At 55.0% G+C, this 14,734-nt stretch overlaps 1 protein-coding gene across 1 annotated transcript; it reads right to left on the minus strand.

Annotated features, from left to right (window-relative positions):
* Positions 1-256: 256 nt before the first annotated feature.
* On the minus strand, positions 257-10,099 carry LOC145339453 (stress-associated endoplasmic reticulum protein 2). The gene is made up of 3 exons (XM_080183922.1): positions 9,946-10,099; positions 2,885-2,960; positions 257-1,186 (listed from the first exon to the last, which is right to left on the minus strand). The coding sequence occupies exons 1-3, from the start codon at positions 10,027-10,029 to the stop codon at positions 1,146-1,148; spliced, it is 201 nt and encodes a 66-aa protein (XP_080040048.1). The 5' UTR covers positions 10,030-10,099; the 3' UTR covers positions 257-1,145.
* Between the last annotated feature and the right edge of the window lie 4,635 nt (positions 10,100-14,734).

Genomic DNA, 14,734 nt, shown 5'->3' on the forward strand with positions numbered 1-14,734 from the left:
AATGAACAGCTAGTGGTGGGGACAAGGTTCAGAGGTGGAGAGGGGGGTGGGGCGGGTTCAGAGTCCAAAATCCAACCCTAGAGAGCTGACAACATGAGAAAGAGAAAAGACAAAAGGACAAAGTTCAACAAGAATGGGGATTTTGCAGGGTTGTGTGGTTCCGGTGAGGAATTGGGTCAGGAAGGGCTGTGACAGTAACTAAAGTTCTGAGAGGGGGGAGGCTGGAGTGTGTGTGTGTGTGTGTGTGTGTGTGGTGGTGGTGGTGGGGGAGTGGTTTGGAAATAAAAGCAAATTACTGCAGATACTGGAATCTCAAACCCAAAGAGAAAACACTGGAAAATCTCAGCAGGTCTGGCAGCCTCTGTAAGGAGAGATAGGGAGTGACGTTTTCAAGGCCAGATGACCCCCTTGTCAAAGCTAAAAAGGCAGGGGTGGGGGGGGTGATATTTATACTGCAGGGGAAGGGAACGAAAGGCGAGTCATAGCCACAGAAAACAGGGGGAAAGGCTGCTAATGGCAGCCCAGAGAGAGAGGGAGAGAGAGAGAGAAAACAAAGGGTGCAAATGGCCAAAGGGCACAGAGGGGGTAGGTAAGCTGATGGAGATGTGGGAGGGGGAAAGATGGGGTGGGAGAGTGGTAAAACTGAGAAAAGGCGGGGGAAATTATTGCGGAGGCTGGAACCGAAACCCAAAGGAAAAAACACTGGAAAATCTCAGCAGGTCTGGCAGCCTCTGTAAGGAGAGAAAGGAGGTGATGCTTGAGACCCTTTGTCAAAGCTAAAAAGGGTTACCCAGGGCAAGAGGGGCCCAGCTCAGGCCAGCTGACGCCACCATCAAGGAGTGGTTTTTATTTCTGTAATTCTTTATAACTTATAGAATATTTTTTAAATGTCTAAGCCGTCTGCAGGACGCACAGGTCCTGTTATTGCTGGGAAATACTGAATGCAATCGCAGGGAGTTTTCCGCGGCAGCGACTTTGGCAAGGCGAGAGAGGTGATTTCTTATCCTCCCCCGGCACGGTACGGTCCGAGAGAGACACAGAGAAAGAGAGAGAGAGAGCCAGGGATTGATCGAGAGTCCGAGAAACAAAAGTTAACCGTTGGCTGTGAGGAAGACTGTTCCGTCCCACCGACCGCGCCGTCCTCCTCAAGCTCCCATTCGGATGCTCTGGATAATTTGGAAAATCGCTGGGAAGAAGGGGGGAGGAAAAGAACAAACACGCGTCAGGAAGAAAGCAAACTAAAGTTTATTTATTTATTAGTCACAAGTACACTAACACTGCAATGAAGTTACCGTGAAAATCACCCGTAGTTGCCACGCTCCGGCAGACTCGGGTTACACTGAGGGCGGGTTTAGCACGGCCCAATCCACCCTAACCAGCACGGCTTTCAGAGTGTGGGAGGAAACCCACGCAGACATGGGGAGAATGTGCAGACTCCACACAGACAGTGACCCAAGCTGGGAATTGAACCCGGGTCCCCGGCACTGTGAGGCAGCAGCGCTAACCCACTGTGTCACCGTGCCGCTGGGATTGAACCCGGGTCCCTGTGAGACAGCAGCGCTAACCCACTGTGTCACCGTGCTGCTGGGATTGAACCCGGGTCCCTGTGAGGCAGCAGCGCTAACCCACTGTGTCACCGTGCCGCTGGGATTGAACCCGGGTCCCTGTGAGGCAGCAGCGCTAACCCACTGTGTCACCGTGCCGCTGGGATTGAACCCGGGTCCCTGGCGCTGTGAGGCAGCAGCGCTAACCCACTGTGTCACCGTGCCACTGGGATTGAACCCGGGTCCCTGGCGCTGTGAGGGTGCAGCACTAACCCACCATGTCACCGTGCCGCTGGGATTGAACCCGGGTCCCTGTGAGGCAGCAGCGCTAACCCACTGTGTCACCGTGCCGCTGGGATTGAACCCGGGTCCCTGTGAGACAGCAGCGCTAACCCACTGTGTCACCGTGCCGCTGGGATTGAACCCGGGTCCCTGTGAGACAGCAGCGCTAACCCACTGTGTCACCGTGCCGCTGGGATTGAACCCGGGTCCCTGTGAGACAGCAGCGCTAACCCACTGTGTCACCGTGCCGCTGGGATTGAACCCGGGTCCCTGTGAGACAGCAGTGCTAACCCACTGTGTCACCGTGCCGCTGGGATTGAACCCGGGTCCCTGTGAGACAGCAGCGCTAACCCACTGTGTCACCGTGCCGCTGGGATTGAACCCGGGTCCCTGTGAGACAGCAGCGCTAACCCACTGTGTCACCGTGCCGCTGGGATTGAACCCGGGTCCCTGTGAGACAGCAGCGCTAACCCACTGTGTCACCGTGCCGCTGGGATTGAACGCGGGTCCCTGGCGCTGTGAGACAGCAGCGCTAACCCACTGTGTCACCGTGCCACTGGGATTGAACCCGGGTCCCTGTGAGGCAGCAGCGCTAACCCACTGTGTCACCGTGCTGCTGGGATTGAACCCGGGTCCCTGTGAGACAGCAGCGCTAACCCACTGTGTCACCGTGCCGCTGGGATTGAACCCGGGTCCCTGTGAGACAGCAGCGCTAACCCACTGTGTCACCGTGCACAGAAAGGAGTCTCAGAACTCCAGGTTAAAGTCCAACAGGTTTATTTGGTAGAAACGTGACTAGCTTTCAGAGCTTTGCCCCTTTGTCAGGTGCCCCTGTCCAATGCCAGCATCTCCACATCATGACCACCGTGCACAGGAGAATGAGGGAAGAGTAGTGAAAGGGTGTGAATCAAGATAATGCTTTCTAAGAGCTGACACACACACGAAGGGCTGAACAGTCTCCTACTGCGTGTTCTCCTAACAGATTAGGCAGAGACAGGGAAGTAATGACAACTGTCCCCCGCACAAAACCCTGCCACAGACACAAAGTGAACACTTACCTGATCCACACACCACGAATACAAACAATGCCAACAGCCAGGGTGCGACTGGTGCTCTCTCCTCCTGGAGGGGTCTCTGAAAGACAAAGGAGCGAGTCAATAGTCTCTGCACCCCAAACCTCCTCCACTCTGCACTCTCCAAACCGCTATCTACACTGCAGCGACTCGCCAAGGCTCCTGTGGAAAACACCCACTGCCTCTCCCATCCAGAGGGACAAGGGGCAACAGATACCTGGGAACACCCCCCCACCCAGAGGTTCCCCTCTGAGTCACTACCGTGCTGACTGGGAAATATATCAGCTGTTCCTTCACTGTCACTGGGTCAAAATCCTGGAACTCCCTCCCTAACAGCACTGTGGGTGTAACCCGCCCCCTCCCTAACAGCACTGTGGGTGTAACCCGCCCCCCTCCCTAACAGCACTGTGGGTGTAACCCGCCCCCCTCCCTAACAGCACTGTGGGTGTAACCCCACCCCCCCCCCATCCCCGCTAACGGCACTGTGGGTGTAACCCCCCCCTCCCCGCTCCCTAACAGCACTGTGGGTGTAACCCGCCCCCTCCCTGACAGCACTGTGGGTGTAACCCGCCCCCTCCCTAACAGCACTGTGGGTGTAACCCGCCCCCTCCCTAACAGCACTGTGGATGTAACCCGCCCCCTCCCTGACAGCACTGTGGGTGTAACCCGCCCCCTCCCTGACAGCACTGTGGGTGTAACCCGCCCCCTCCCTAACAGCACTGTGGGTGTAACCCACCCCCTCCCTAACAGCACTGTGGGTGTAACCCACCCCCTCCCTAACAGCACTGTGGGTGTAACCCACCCCCTCCCTAACAGCACTGTGGGTGTAACCCCCCCCTCCCCTCCCTAACAGCACTGTGGGTGTAACCCACCCCCTCCCTAACAGCACTGTGGGTGTAACCCGCCCCCTCCCTGACAGCACTGTGGGTGTAACCCCACCCCCCCCCCACCCCCGCTAACGGCACTGTGGGTGTAACCCCCCCTCCCCACTCCCTAACAGCACTGTGGATGTAACCCGCCCCCTCCCTGACAGCACTGTGGGTGTAACCCCCCCCTCCCCAACAGCACGGTGGGTGTACCGAGACCACGTGGAGGATGCAGCAGGTTCAAGAAGGCGGCTCAGCCACCATCACCTCAAAGGATGGGCAATAAGTACTGGCCTAACCAGCGACACCCACAGTCTGTAAATAAATGTTAATAATAACACACTGTGTCAAGAGGCTGACATAGAAACCCTGCAGTGCAGGAGGAAGCTATTCAGCCCATCGAGCCTGCACTGACAACAATCCCACCCAGGCCCTATTCCCATGACCCCAAATGTTGACCCTGCATATCCCTCTAACCTGCACATCTTTGGACACTAAGGGGCAATTTAGCATGGCCAATCCACCCTAACCTGCACATCTTTGGACACTAAGGAGCAATTTAGCATGGCCAATCCCCCTAACCTGCACATCTTTGGACACTAAGGGACAATTTAGCATGGCCAATCCCCCTAACCTGCACATCTTTGGACACTAAGGGACAATTTAGCATGGCCAATCCCCCTAACCTGCACATCTTTGGACACTAAGGGACAATTTAGCATGGCCAATCCCCCTAACCTGCACATCTTTGGACACTAAGGGACAATTTAGCATGGCCAATCCCCCTAACCTGCACATCTTTGGATACTGAGGGACAATTTAGCATGGCCAATCCCCCTAACCTACACATCTTTGGACTGTGGGAGGAAACTGGAGCACCTGGAGGAAACCCACATGGACACAGGGAGAACATGCAGACTCCACACAGATAGTTACCGAAGCCGGGAATCGAACCTGGGTCCCTGGTAGAATGAGACAGCAGGGCTAACCACTGTGCTACCCCACACACAACTCAATCATGTCCTTCACTCCAGCCCACGCCACCCTCCCAATAAAGAATAAGAGTGTTGAATAGCTTTGTTCATCCCCACTGGATGTTCCAGAATACCCCAGAGACAATCACATTCTGTTTCAAATTTATCGTAGGAAACTCAACAGCTAATTTACACACAGAAAACTCCCACAGTGGTTAGCACTGCTGCCTCACAGCTCCACGGACCTGGGTTCAATTCCTAGCTTGGGTCACTGTCTGTGTGGAGTTTGCACGTTCTCCCCGTGTCTCCACGGGTTTCTCCCGGGTGCTCCGGTTTCCTCCCACAGTCCGAAAGAACTGTTGGTTGGATGCACTGACCATGCGATATTCTCCCTCAGTGTACCTGAACAGGCACTGGAGTGTGGAAACTAGGGCATTTTCACAGGAACTTCATTGCAGTGTTAGTGTGTGCCTACTTCTAACACTAATCAATAAACTTTAAACAGTCTTAACTTATAAAACAGACACAGCAATATCCTAATCACCGAGATCATGGGTGGCACATTGGTAAAGACTACTGCCTCACAGCGCCAGGCATCCGGGTTTGATTCCCGGCTTGGTGCCCTGTCTGTGCCAGTCTGCATGTTCTCCTCGTCTCTGCGTGGGTTTCCTCTCAAAGTCTAAAAGACGTGCTGGTTAGGTGTATTAGGCCATGCCAAATTGTCCCTTAGTGCCAGGGGGATTAGCTCGGGTAAATACATGGGATTATTGGGGATAGGGCCTGGGTGGAATTGTGGTCAGTGCAGACCCAATGGGCTGAATGGCCTCCTTCTGCACTGTAGGGATGCTATAATGATCTCTTTGTCTATGTAGAAATGTTATGAAAAGACAAATATTGGATCCAGGGCACCAAGGAGAACTCTCTCAGAGGCTGGGTTTCTATCCACCTAAAGGAATAGTGGGGACGGAGCATGAGGTCAACTATGGGGGCAGCATGTTGACAGTGGGTTAGCGCTGCTGCCTCACAACGCCAGAGACCCGGGTTCAATCCCAGCAGCACGGTGACACAGTGGGTTAGCGCTGCTGTCTCACAGCGCCAGGGACCCAGGTTCAATCCCAGCGGCACGGTGACACAGTGGGTTAGCGCTGCTGTCTCACAGGGACCCGGGTTCAATCCCAGCGCCACGGTGACACAGTGGGTTAGTGCTGCTGCCTCACAGGGACCCGGGTTCAATCCCAGCGGCACGGTGACACAGTGGGTTAGCGCTGCTGCCTCACAGGGACCCGGGTTCAATCCCAGCGGCACGGTGACACAGTGGGTTAGTGCTGCTGCCTCACAGCGCCAGGGACCCGGGTTCAATCCCAGCGGCACAGTGACACAGTGGGTTAGCGCTGCTGCCTCACAGCGCCAGGGACCCGGGTTCAATCCCAGCGGCACGGTGACACAGTGGGTTAGCGCTGCTGCCTCACAGCGCCAGGGACCCGGGTTCAATCCCAGCGGCACGGTGACACAGTGGGTTAGCGCTGCTGCCTCACAGCGGTAGGGACCTGGGTTCAATCCCAGCGGCACGGTGACACAGTGGGTTAGCGCTGCTGCCTCACAGGGACCCGGGTTCAGTCCCAGCGGCACGGTGACACAGTGGGTTAGCGCTGCTGCCTCACAGCGCCAGGGACCTGGGTTCAATCCCAGCGGCACGGTGACACAGTGGGTTAGCGCTGCTGCCTCACAGCGCCAGGGAACCGGGTTCAATCCCAGCGGCACAGTGACACAGTGGGATAGCGCTGCTGCCTCACAGTGCCAGGGACCCGGGTTCAATCCCAGTGGCACGGTGACACAGTGGGTTAGCGCTGCTGCCTCACAGCGCCAGGGACCCGGGTTCAATCCCAGCGGCACGGTGACACAGTGGGTTAGCACTGCTGCCTCACAGGGACCCGGGTTCAATCCCAGTGGCACGGTGACACAGTGGGTTAGTGCTGCTGTCTCACAGCGCCAGGGACACGGGTTCAATCCCAGTGGTACGGTGACACAGTGGGTTAGCACTGCTGCCTCACGGCGCCAGGGACCCAGGTTCAATCCCAGCGGCACGGTGACACAGTGGGTTAGCGCTGCTGTCTCACAGCGCCAGGGACACGGGTTCAATCCCAGTGGCATGGTGACACAGTGGGTTAGCGCTGCTGCCTCACAGGGACCCGGGTTCAATCCCAGCGGCACGGTGACACAGTGGGTTAGCGCTGCTGCCTCACAGCGCCAGGGACCCGGGTTCAATCCCAGTGGCACGGTGACACAGTGGGTTAGCGCTGCTGCCTCACAGTGTCAGGGACACGGGTTCAATCCCAGTGGCATGGTGACACAGTGGGATAGCGCTGCTGTCTCACAGGGACCCGGGTTCAATCCCAGCGGCACGGTGACACAGTGGGTTAGCGCTGCTGCCTCACAGGGACCCGGGTTCAATCCCAGCGGCACGGTGACACAGTGGGTTAGCGCTGCTGCCTCACAGGGACCCGGGTTCAATCCCAGCGGCACGGTGACACAGTGGGTTAGCGCTGCTGCCTCACAGGGACCCGGGTTCAATCCCAGCGGCACGGTGACACAGTGGGTTAGCGCTGCTGCCTCACAGCGCCAGGGACCCGGGTTCAATCCCAGCGGCACGGTGACACAGTGGGTTAGCGCTGCTGTCTCACAGGGACCCGGGTTCAATCCCAGCGGCACAGTGACACAGTGGGTTAGCGCTGCTGTCTCACAGGGACCCGGGTTCAATCCCAGCGGCACGGTGACACAGTGGGTTAGCGCTGCTGCCTCACAGGGACCCGGGTTCAATCCCAGCGGCACGGTGACACAGTGGGTTAGCGCTGCTGCCTCACAGGGACCCGGGTTCAATCCCAGCGGCACAGTGACACAGTGGGTTAGCGCTGCTGTCTCACAGGGACCCGGGTTCAATCCCAGCGGCACAGTGACACAGTGGGTTAGCGCTGCTGCCTCACAGGGACCCGGGTTCAATCCCAGCGGCACGGTGACACAGTGGGTTAGCGCTGCTGCCTCACAGGGACCCGGGTTCAATCCCAGCGGCACGGTGACACAGTGGGTTAGCGCTGCTGCCTCACAGGGACCCGGGTTCAATCCCAGCGGCACGGTGACACAGTGGGTTAGCGCTGCTGCCTCACAGGGACCCGGGTTCAATCCCAGCGGCACAGTGACACAGTGGGTTAGCGCTGCTGTCTCACAGGGACCCGGGTTCAATCCCAGCGGCACGGTGACACAGTGGGTTAGTGCTGCTGCCTCACAGGGACCCGGGTTCAATCCCAGCGGCACAGTGACACAGTGGGTTAGCGCTGCTGCCTCACAGGGACCCGGGTTCAATCCCAGCGGCACGGTGACACAGTGGGTTAGCGCTGCTGCCTCACAGTGTCAGGGACACGGGTTCAATCCCAGTGGCATGGTGACACAGTGGGATAGCGCTGCTGTCTCACAGGGACCCGGGTTCAATCCCAGCGGCACGGTGACACAGTGGGTTAGCGCTGCTGCCTCACAGGGACCCGGGTTCAATCCCAGCGGCACGGTGACACAGTGGGTTAGCGCTGCTGCCTCACAGCGCCAGGGACCCGGGTTCAATCCCAGCGGCACGGTGACACAGTGGGTTAGCGCTGCTGCCTCACAGGGACCCGGGTTCAATCCCAGCGGCACGGTGACACAGTGGGTTAGCGCTGCTGCCTCACAGGGACCCGGGTTCAATCCCAGCGGCATGGTGACACAGTGGGTTAGCGCTGCTGCCTCACAGCGCCAGGGACCCGGGTTCAATCCCAGCGGCACGGTGACACAGTGGGTTAGCGCTGCTGTCTCACAGGGACCCGGGTTCAATCCCAGCGGCACAGTGACACAGTGGGTTAGCGCTGCTGTCTCACAGGGACCCGGGTTCAATCCCAGCGGCACGGTGACACAGTGGGTTAGCGCTGCTGCCTCACAGGGACCCGGGTTCAATCCCAGCGGCACGGTGACACAGTGGGTTAGCGCTGCTGCCTCACAGGGACCCGGGTTCAATCCCAGCGGCACAGTGACACAGTGGGTTAGCGCTGCTGTCTCACAGGGACCCGGGTTCAATCCCAGCGGCACAGTGACACAGTGGGTTAGCGCTGCTGCCTCACAGGGACCCGGGTTCAATCCCAGCGGCACGGTGACACAGTGGGTTAGCGCTGCTGCCTCACAGGGACCCGGGTTCAATCCCAGCGGCACGGTGACACAGTGGGTTAGCGCTGCTGCCTCACAGGGACCCGGGTTCAATCCCAGCGGCACGGTGACACAGTGGGTTAGCGCTGCTGCCTCACAGGGACCCGGGTTCAATCCCAGCGGCACAGTGACACAGTGGGTTAGCGCTGCTGTCTCACAGGGACCCGGGTTCAATCCCAGCGGCACGGTGACACAGTGGGTTAGTGCTGCTGCCTCACAGGGACCCGGGTTCAATCCCAGCGGCACAGTGACACAGTGGGTTAGCGCTGCTGCCTCACAGCGCCAGGGACCCGGGTTTGATTCCCATCTCGGGTGAGTGTGTGTGTGGAGACTGCACGTTCTCCCCGTGTCTGCGTGGGTTTCCTCCCGCACACCAAAGATGTGCAGGTTGGGTTGATTGGCCCTGCTAAAATTGCCCCTGAGTGTCCTCAAATGTGTAGGTTAGAGGGATTAGTGGGTAAACATGCAGGGATATGGGGGTAGGGCTGGTTGGGATTGTGGTCATTGCAGACTCGATGGGCTGAATGGCCTCTTTCTGCACTGTAGGGTTTCTATCATTCAATCTCATGCAATATCACACCGTCGGGGGGTCAATGCCGAGGGAGCGCCGCCCTGTCAGGGAATCAGTGCTGAAGGAACGCCGCACTGTCAGGGGGGTCGGTGCTGAGGTGGCACTGAGAAAACCCCGCCCTCTTTAGCTGGCACCGCCCCCTGACCTCCCATTGGCTATACCCAGCACAGGAGGCGGTGTCCCCACTGACGGACGTGCCCATCCACCAGTCAGAATGGAGCCGTCTGCACCCCATTGGTGCAGGCGGCTGTCGATCAGCGCGATTACGTCATCACACTCGGGGGCAGCTGGGTCAGAGGGAGCCACGTAAACACCGTTAGTCGGAGCAGCGGCTCCGGGGGAGGTGGACAAGGGGTGGCCTGCTCGCACTCCCCGACCCAGACACCCGGTCCCGGACAGTCCCGCAGCCCTCACCGTGCTCCGCGCCACGTTTCCCCGCTGGGTGATGTTTTTACTGTGCTTTTCGTTGGCCATACGGATCCGCTGCTTGGCCACCATCGTCAATCACCACCGCCGCCGAGCGACTGCCTCAGAGAGAGCGCGAGAGAGAGAGAGGCGGGCAACGGAAATTGGGCGGGACCCCCTGTCTGACGTCTTCATCTGCGAATGGTTCATCTTCCGTCCGTTAACGCCCCTAGGCCATTCTGATTGGTGGCAACACCTGTCCATCAGCTATAAGCCCGCCTCCTGGACCTGGCGCCTTCCCATTGGAGCTGAAGTTCCCTCAGTCCCGCCCCAGTGGCTGCCCGCCTGTCAATCATTACAGGGGTCGCCCCTCTATTTCCATTAAAGGGGCAGTCCCAGTGTTAGTTGTCAGTCAATTCTGTTTAAAGGAACATTCCCTGTGGTAACAGATGACTATTCCTGTTTACGTAGGCAATAAGAATCGTAGAATCCCTACAGTGCAGAAAGTGGCCATTAGGCCCATTGAATTTGCACTAGCCACAATCACTCCCAGGCCCCACCACCATATCCCTACATATTTTACCCGCTAATTGCTCTAACCTAAACGTCTTAGGACACTAAGGGACAATTTTAGCATCGCCAATCCACCTAACCCGCACATCTTTGGAGTATGGGAGGAAACCAGAGCACCCGCAGGAAACCCATGCAGGCACGAGGAGAATGAGCAGAGTCCACAGTGACCCAAGCTGGGGAATCGAACCCAGGAGCTATGAAGCAGCAGTGCTAACCACTGTGCTACCATGCCAGGTTAAAGTCCAACAGCTTTATTTGCCAGCAGAAGCCACTAGCTTTTGGAGCACTGCTCCTTCATCAGGCGAGGGGCAGCACTCCAGAAGCTCATAAGAAATAGGAGCAGGAGTAGGCCATCTAGCCCTTTGAGTCTGCCCCGCCATTCAATAAGATCATGGCTGATCTGATAGTGGATCAGTTCCACTTTCCCGCTCTCTCCCCATAACCCTTAATTCCCCTGTCTGTCAAAAACCTATCTACCTGTGACTTTAAAATATTTAGCGAGGCAGCCTCCACCACTTCAACGGGCAGAGAATTCCAGAGATTCACCACCCTTTGAGTGAAGAAGTTCCTCCTCAACTCCGTTCTAAACTGCCCCCCCCCCCTTATCTTGAGGCTGTGCCCTCTAGTCCTGCTGTCCTTTCTAAGCGGGAGGAATCTCTCTACCTCTACCCTATCCATCCCCTTCATTATCTTATACGTCTCTGTAAGATCCTCCCTCAGCCTTCTAAACTCTAACGAGTACAGGCCCAGTCTATTTAATCTCTCCTCATAAGCTAACCCCCTCATCATGCTACCAAATAAACCTGTTGGACTTCAACCTGGTGTTGTAAGACTTCTTACTGTGCCTACTCCAGTCCAATGCTGGCATCTCCACATCATGAGTGGCAGTCTCAGTTTTAGCTGTCAATCATTCCTGTTTAAAGGGGTATAGTGTCAAAGAGGTTTACAGCATGGAAACAGGCTCTTCGACCCATCGTCTCCATGCTGACCCCTTTTTTTAAAACCCCTAAGCTCGTCCCACTTGCCCGCATTTGGCCCATATCTCTCTATACCCATCTTACCCATGTAACTGTCTAAATGCTTTTTTTTAAAAGACAATATCGTACCTGTCTCTACTACTGCCTCTGGCAGCTCATTCCAGACACTCACCACCCTCTGGGTGAAAAAATTGCCCCTCTGGACCCTTCTGTATCTCTCACCTTAAACCTATGCCCTCTAGTGGAGGAATGCTGTCAATCATTCCTGTTTAAAGGGGCAGTCCCTGTGTTAGCTGTCAATCATTCCTGTTTAAAGGGACAGTCCCTGTGTTAGCTGTCAGTCATTCCTGTTTAAAGGGGCAGTCCCAGTATTAGCTGTCGTTCAAACATATTTAAAGGGACAGTCCCTGTGGCAGCTGTAAATCAATTCTGTTTAAAGGGACAGTCAAAGCATCCGGCAGCTATCGATCCATTCTGTTCAAAGGCACAGTTGCTGTGAAAGCTGTCATTTTATAACCCAGGTAGGAAACTCAAGTGTTTTGTGAAGTCTATCTGGATTATACCTTTTGCACCTTGAATTTGGCTAGGGGTACTGTGTGCAGTTTTGGTCGCTGCACTTACGCAAGGATATTTTGGCCTTGCAGGGAGTGCAGAGGAGGTTTACTCGGCTGATACCAGAGTTGAGGGGGTTGAGCTATGAGGAGAGGCTGAATAAACTAGGCTTGTACTTGTTAGAGTTTAGAAGAATGAGGGGAGATCTCATTGAGACATATAAGATGATGAATGGGATGGATAGGATAGAGGTGGAGAGACTCTTCCCGCTCAGAAAGGACAGTAGGACTAGAGGGCACAGCCTCAAGATAAAGGGGGGGCGGTTTAGAACGGAGTTGAGGAGGAACTTCTTCACTCAAAGGGTGGTGAATCTCTGGAATTCTCTGCCCGTTGAGGTGGTGGAGGCTGCCTCGCTAAATATTTTTAAGACGCGGGTTGATGGGTTTTTGATAAGTGAGGGGATTAAGGGTTATGGGGAGAGGGCGGGAATGTGGAACTGAGCCACGACAGATCAGCCATGATCTTATTGAATGGCGGGGCAGGCTCGAAGGGCTGGATAGCCTACTCCTGCTCCTATTTCTTATGTTCTTATGATTATGAGATGTTTCACTTCAGGTACGATTCAAATGACATGTTAGGGAGCTTTTATCAAACAAAATTTATTCAAGAATACAGTTAACATGCACAGTAAGAAAATTAGCAATAACTTTGACCAGTTACAAATAAGGGGGAAAAATAATCCATGATATTGTGTCAACTAAATCCCATTCCAGCCAAACAACTTCCATCAACAATATCCTTGTCACAGGTTTAGCACAAAGAATATGAATGCTCAAGTAATGCTGAAACTTTAGTCCTTTGGTTGGATGCTGTAGCTCTCTTGATGTGCAAACTGACACACACAAACACACACACAGACGCACACACACACACACACAGGATGAATTCAAAACAGCTTCTCAAAACACCAGGGACTGAGAGAGACTCTAGGTAATAGCGAGCAAAGCCACCAACAACAGAATTCTGAATCCACTCGGCATCTCCCTCTGCGACTGGATCCTGAACTTCTGAACCCACAGACCACAATCAGTAAGGATCGGCAACAACACCTCCTCCACGATCATCCTCAACACTGGTGCCCCACAAGGCTGTGTTCTCAGCTGTACTACACTTGTTATACACCTATCATTATGTGGCCAAATTCCCCTCCAATTCAATTTTCAAGTTTTCTGACGACAGCACTGTAGTGGAGCAAGCTCAAACAACAAGACAGAGTACAGGAATGAGATCGAGAATCTGGTGAACTGGTGTGGCGACAATAATCTCTCCCTCAATGTCAACAAAACAAAGGAGATAGTCATCGATTGCAGGAAGTGTAAAGGAGAACATGCCCCTGTCTACATCAACGGGGACAAAGTAGAAAGGGTCGAGAGCTTCAATTTTTTAGATGTCCAGATCACCACCAACCTGTCCTGGTCCCCCCATGCGGACAGTTTAGTTAAGAAAGCCCACTAACTTTCTCAGAAGACGAAGGAAATTTAGCACATCAACTACAACTCTCACCGACTTTTACAGATGGTCCATAGAAAGCATTCTTTCTGGATGTATCACAGCTTGGTATGGGCTCCTGCTCTGACCAAGACCGCAAGGAACTACAAAGGGTTGTGAATGTAGCCCAATCCATCGCACAAACCAGCCTCCCATCCATTGACTCTGTCTACACTTCCCGCTGCCTCGGGAAAAGCAGCCAGCATAATTAAGGACCCCACACACCCCGGACATTCCCTCTTCCACCTTCTTCCATCGGAGAAGATACAAAAGTCTGAGGTCACGTACCGACCGACTCAAGAACAGCTTCTTCCCTGCTGCTGTCAGACTTTTGAATGGACCTACCTCACATTAAGTTCATCTGTCTCTACACCCTCGCTATGACTGTAACACTACATTCTGCACTCTCTCCTTCCCTTCTCTATGAACGGTATGCTTTGTCTGTATAGCGCGCAAGAAACAATACTTTTCACTGTATCCCGGTACATGTGACAAAATAAGTCAAATCTATGTACTCTATGGACGGTCTGTATAGCGCACAAGAAACAATACTTTTCACTCGAAACCTCTCGCAATGAAGGCCATTTGAATGGACAGACTCCACACAGAAAGTCAACATGCTTTAATTCATAAACCAGTCACATCTTCAGCACATCTGCAAAGGACCTGTTGGAATGAAGCCACCACGGCAGCTCCTGTGATAGTGAGCAGATCTTTACCTGAGTGATGTTGTTAGCAGAATAATATTAGCCCCAGGACAGGAAGCAGAATCTCCAATCCCTTTCTCCCTTTGAAAGAGTTTGTGTGTGGGATCTCTTAACTCCATCAGAGAGGACAGACAGGACGACAGTGAGAGTCAGCACCTTCAGGAGAGGAGGGGGACCCTGTACCCCAGTGAGAGTCAGCACCTTCAGGAGAGGAGGGGGACCCTGTACCCCAGTGAGAGTCAGCACCTTCAGGAGAGGAGGGAGACCCTGTACCCCAGTGAGAGTCAGCACCTCAGGAGAGGAGGGGGGACCCTGTACCCCAGTGAGAGTCAGCACTGTCTGGAGAGGAGGGAGACCCTGTACCCCAGTGAGAGTCAGCACCTTCAGGAGAGGAGGGAGACCCTGTACCCCAGTGAGAGTCAGCACCTTCAGGAGAGGAGG

The sequence above is a fragment of the Carcharhinus amblyrhynchos genome, unplaced genomic scaffold, assembly GCF_965287045.1.
Source record: "Carcharhinus amblyrhynchos unplaced genomic scaffold, sCarAmb.v2.hapA scaffold_471, whole genome shotgun sequence".
Classification (NCBI taxonomy): Eukaryota; Metazoa; Chordata; class Chondrichthyes; order Carcharhiniformes; family Carcharhinidae; genus Carcharhinus; species Carcharhinus amblyrhynchos.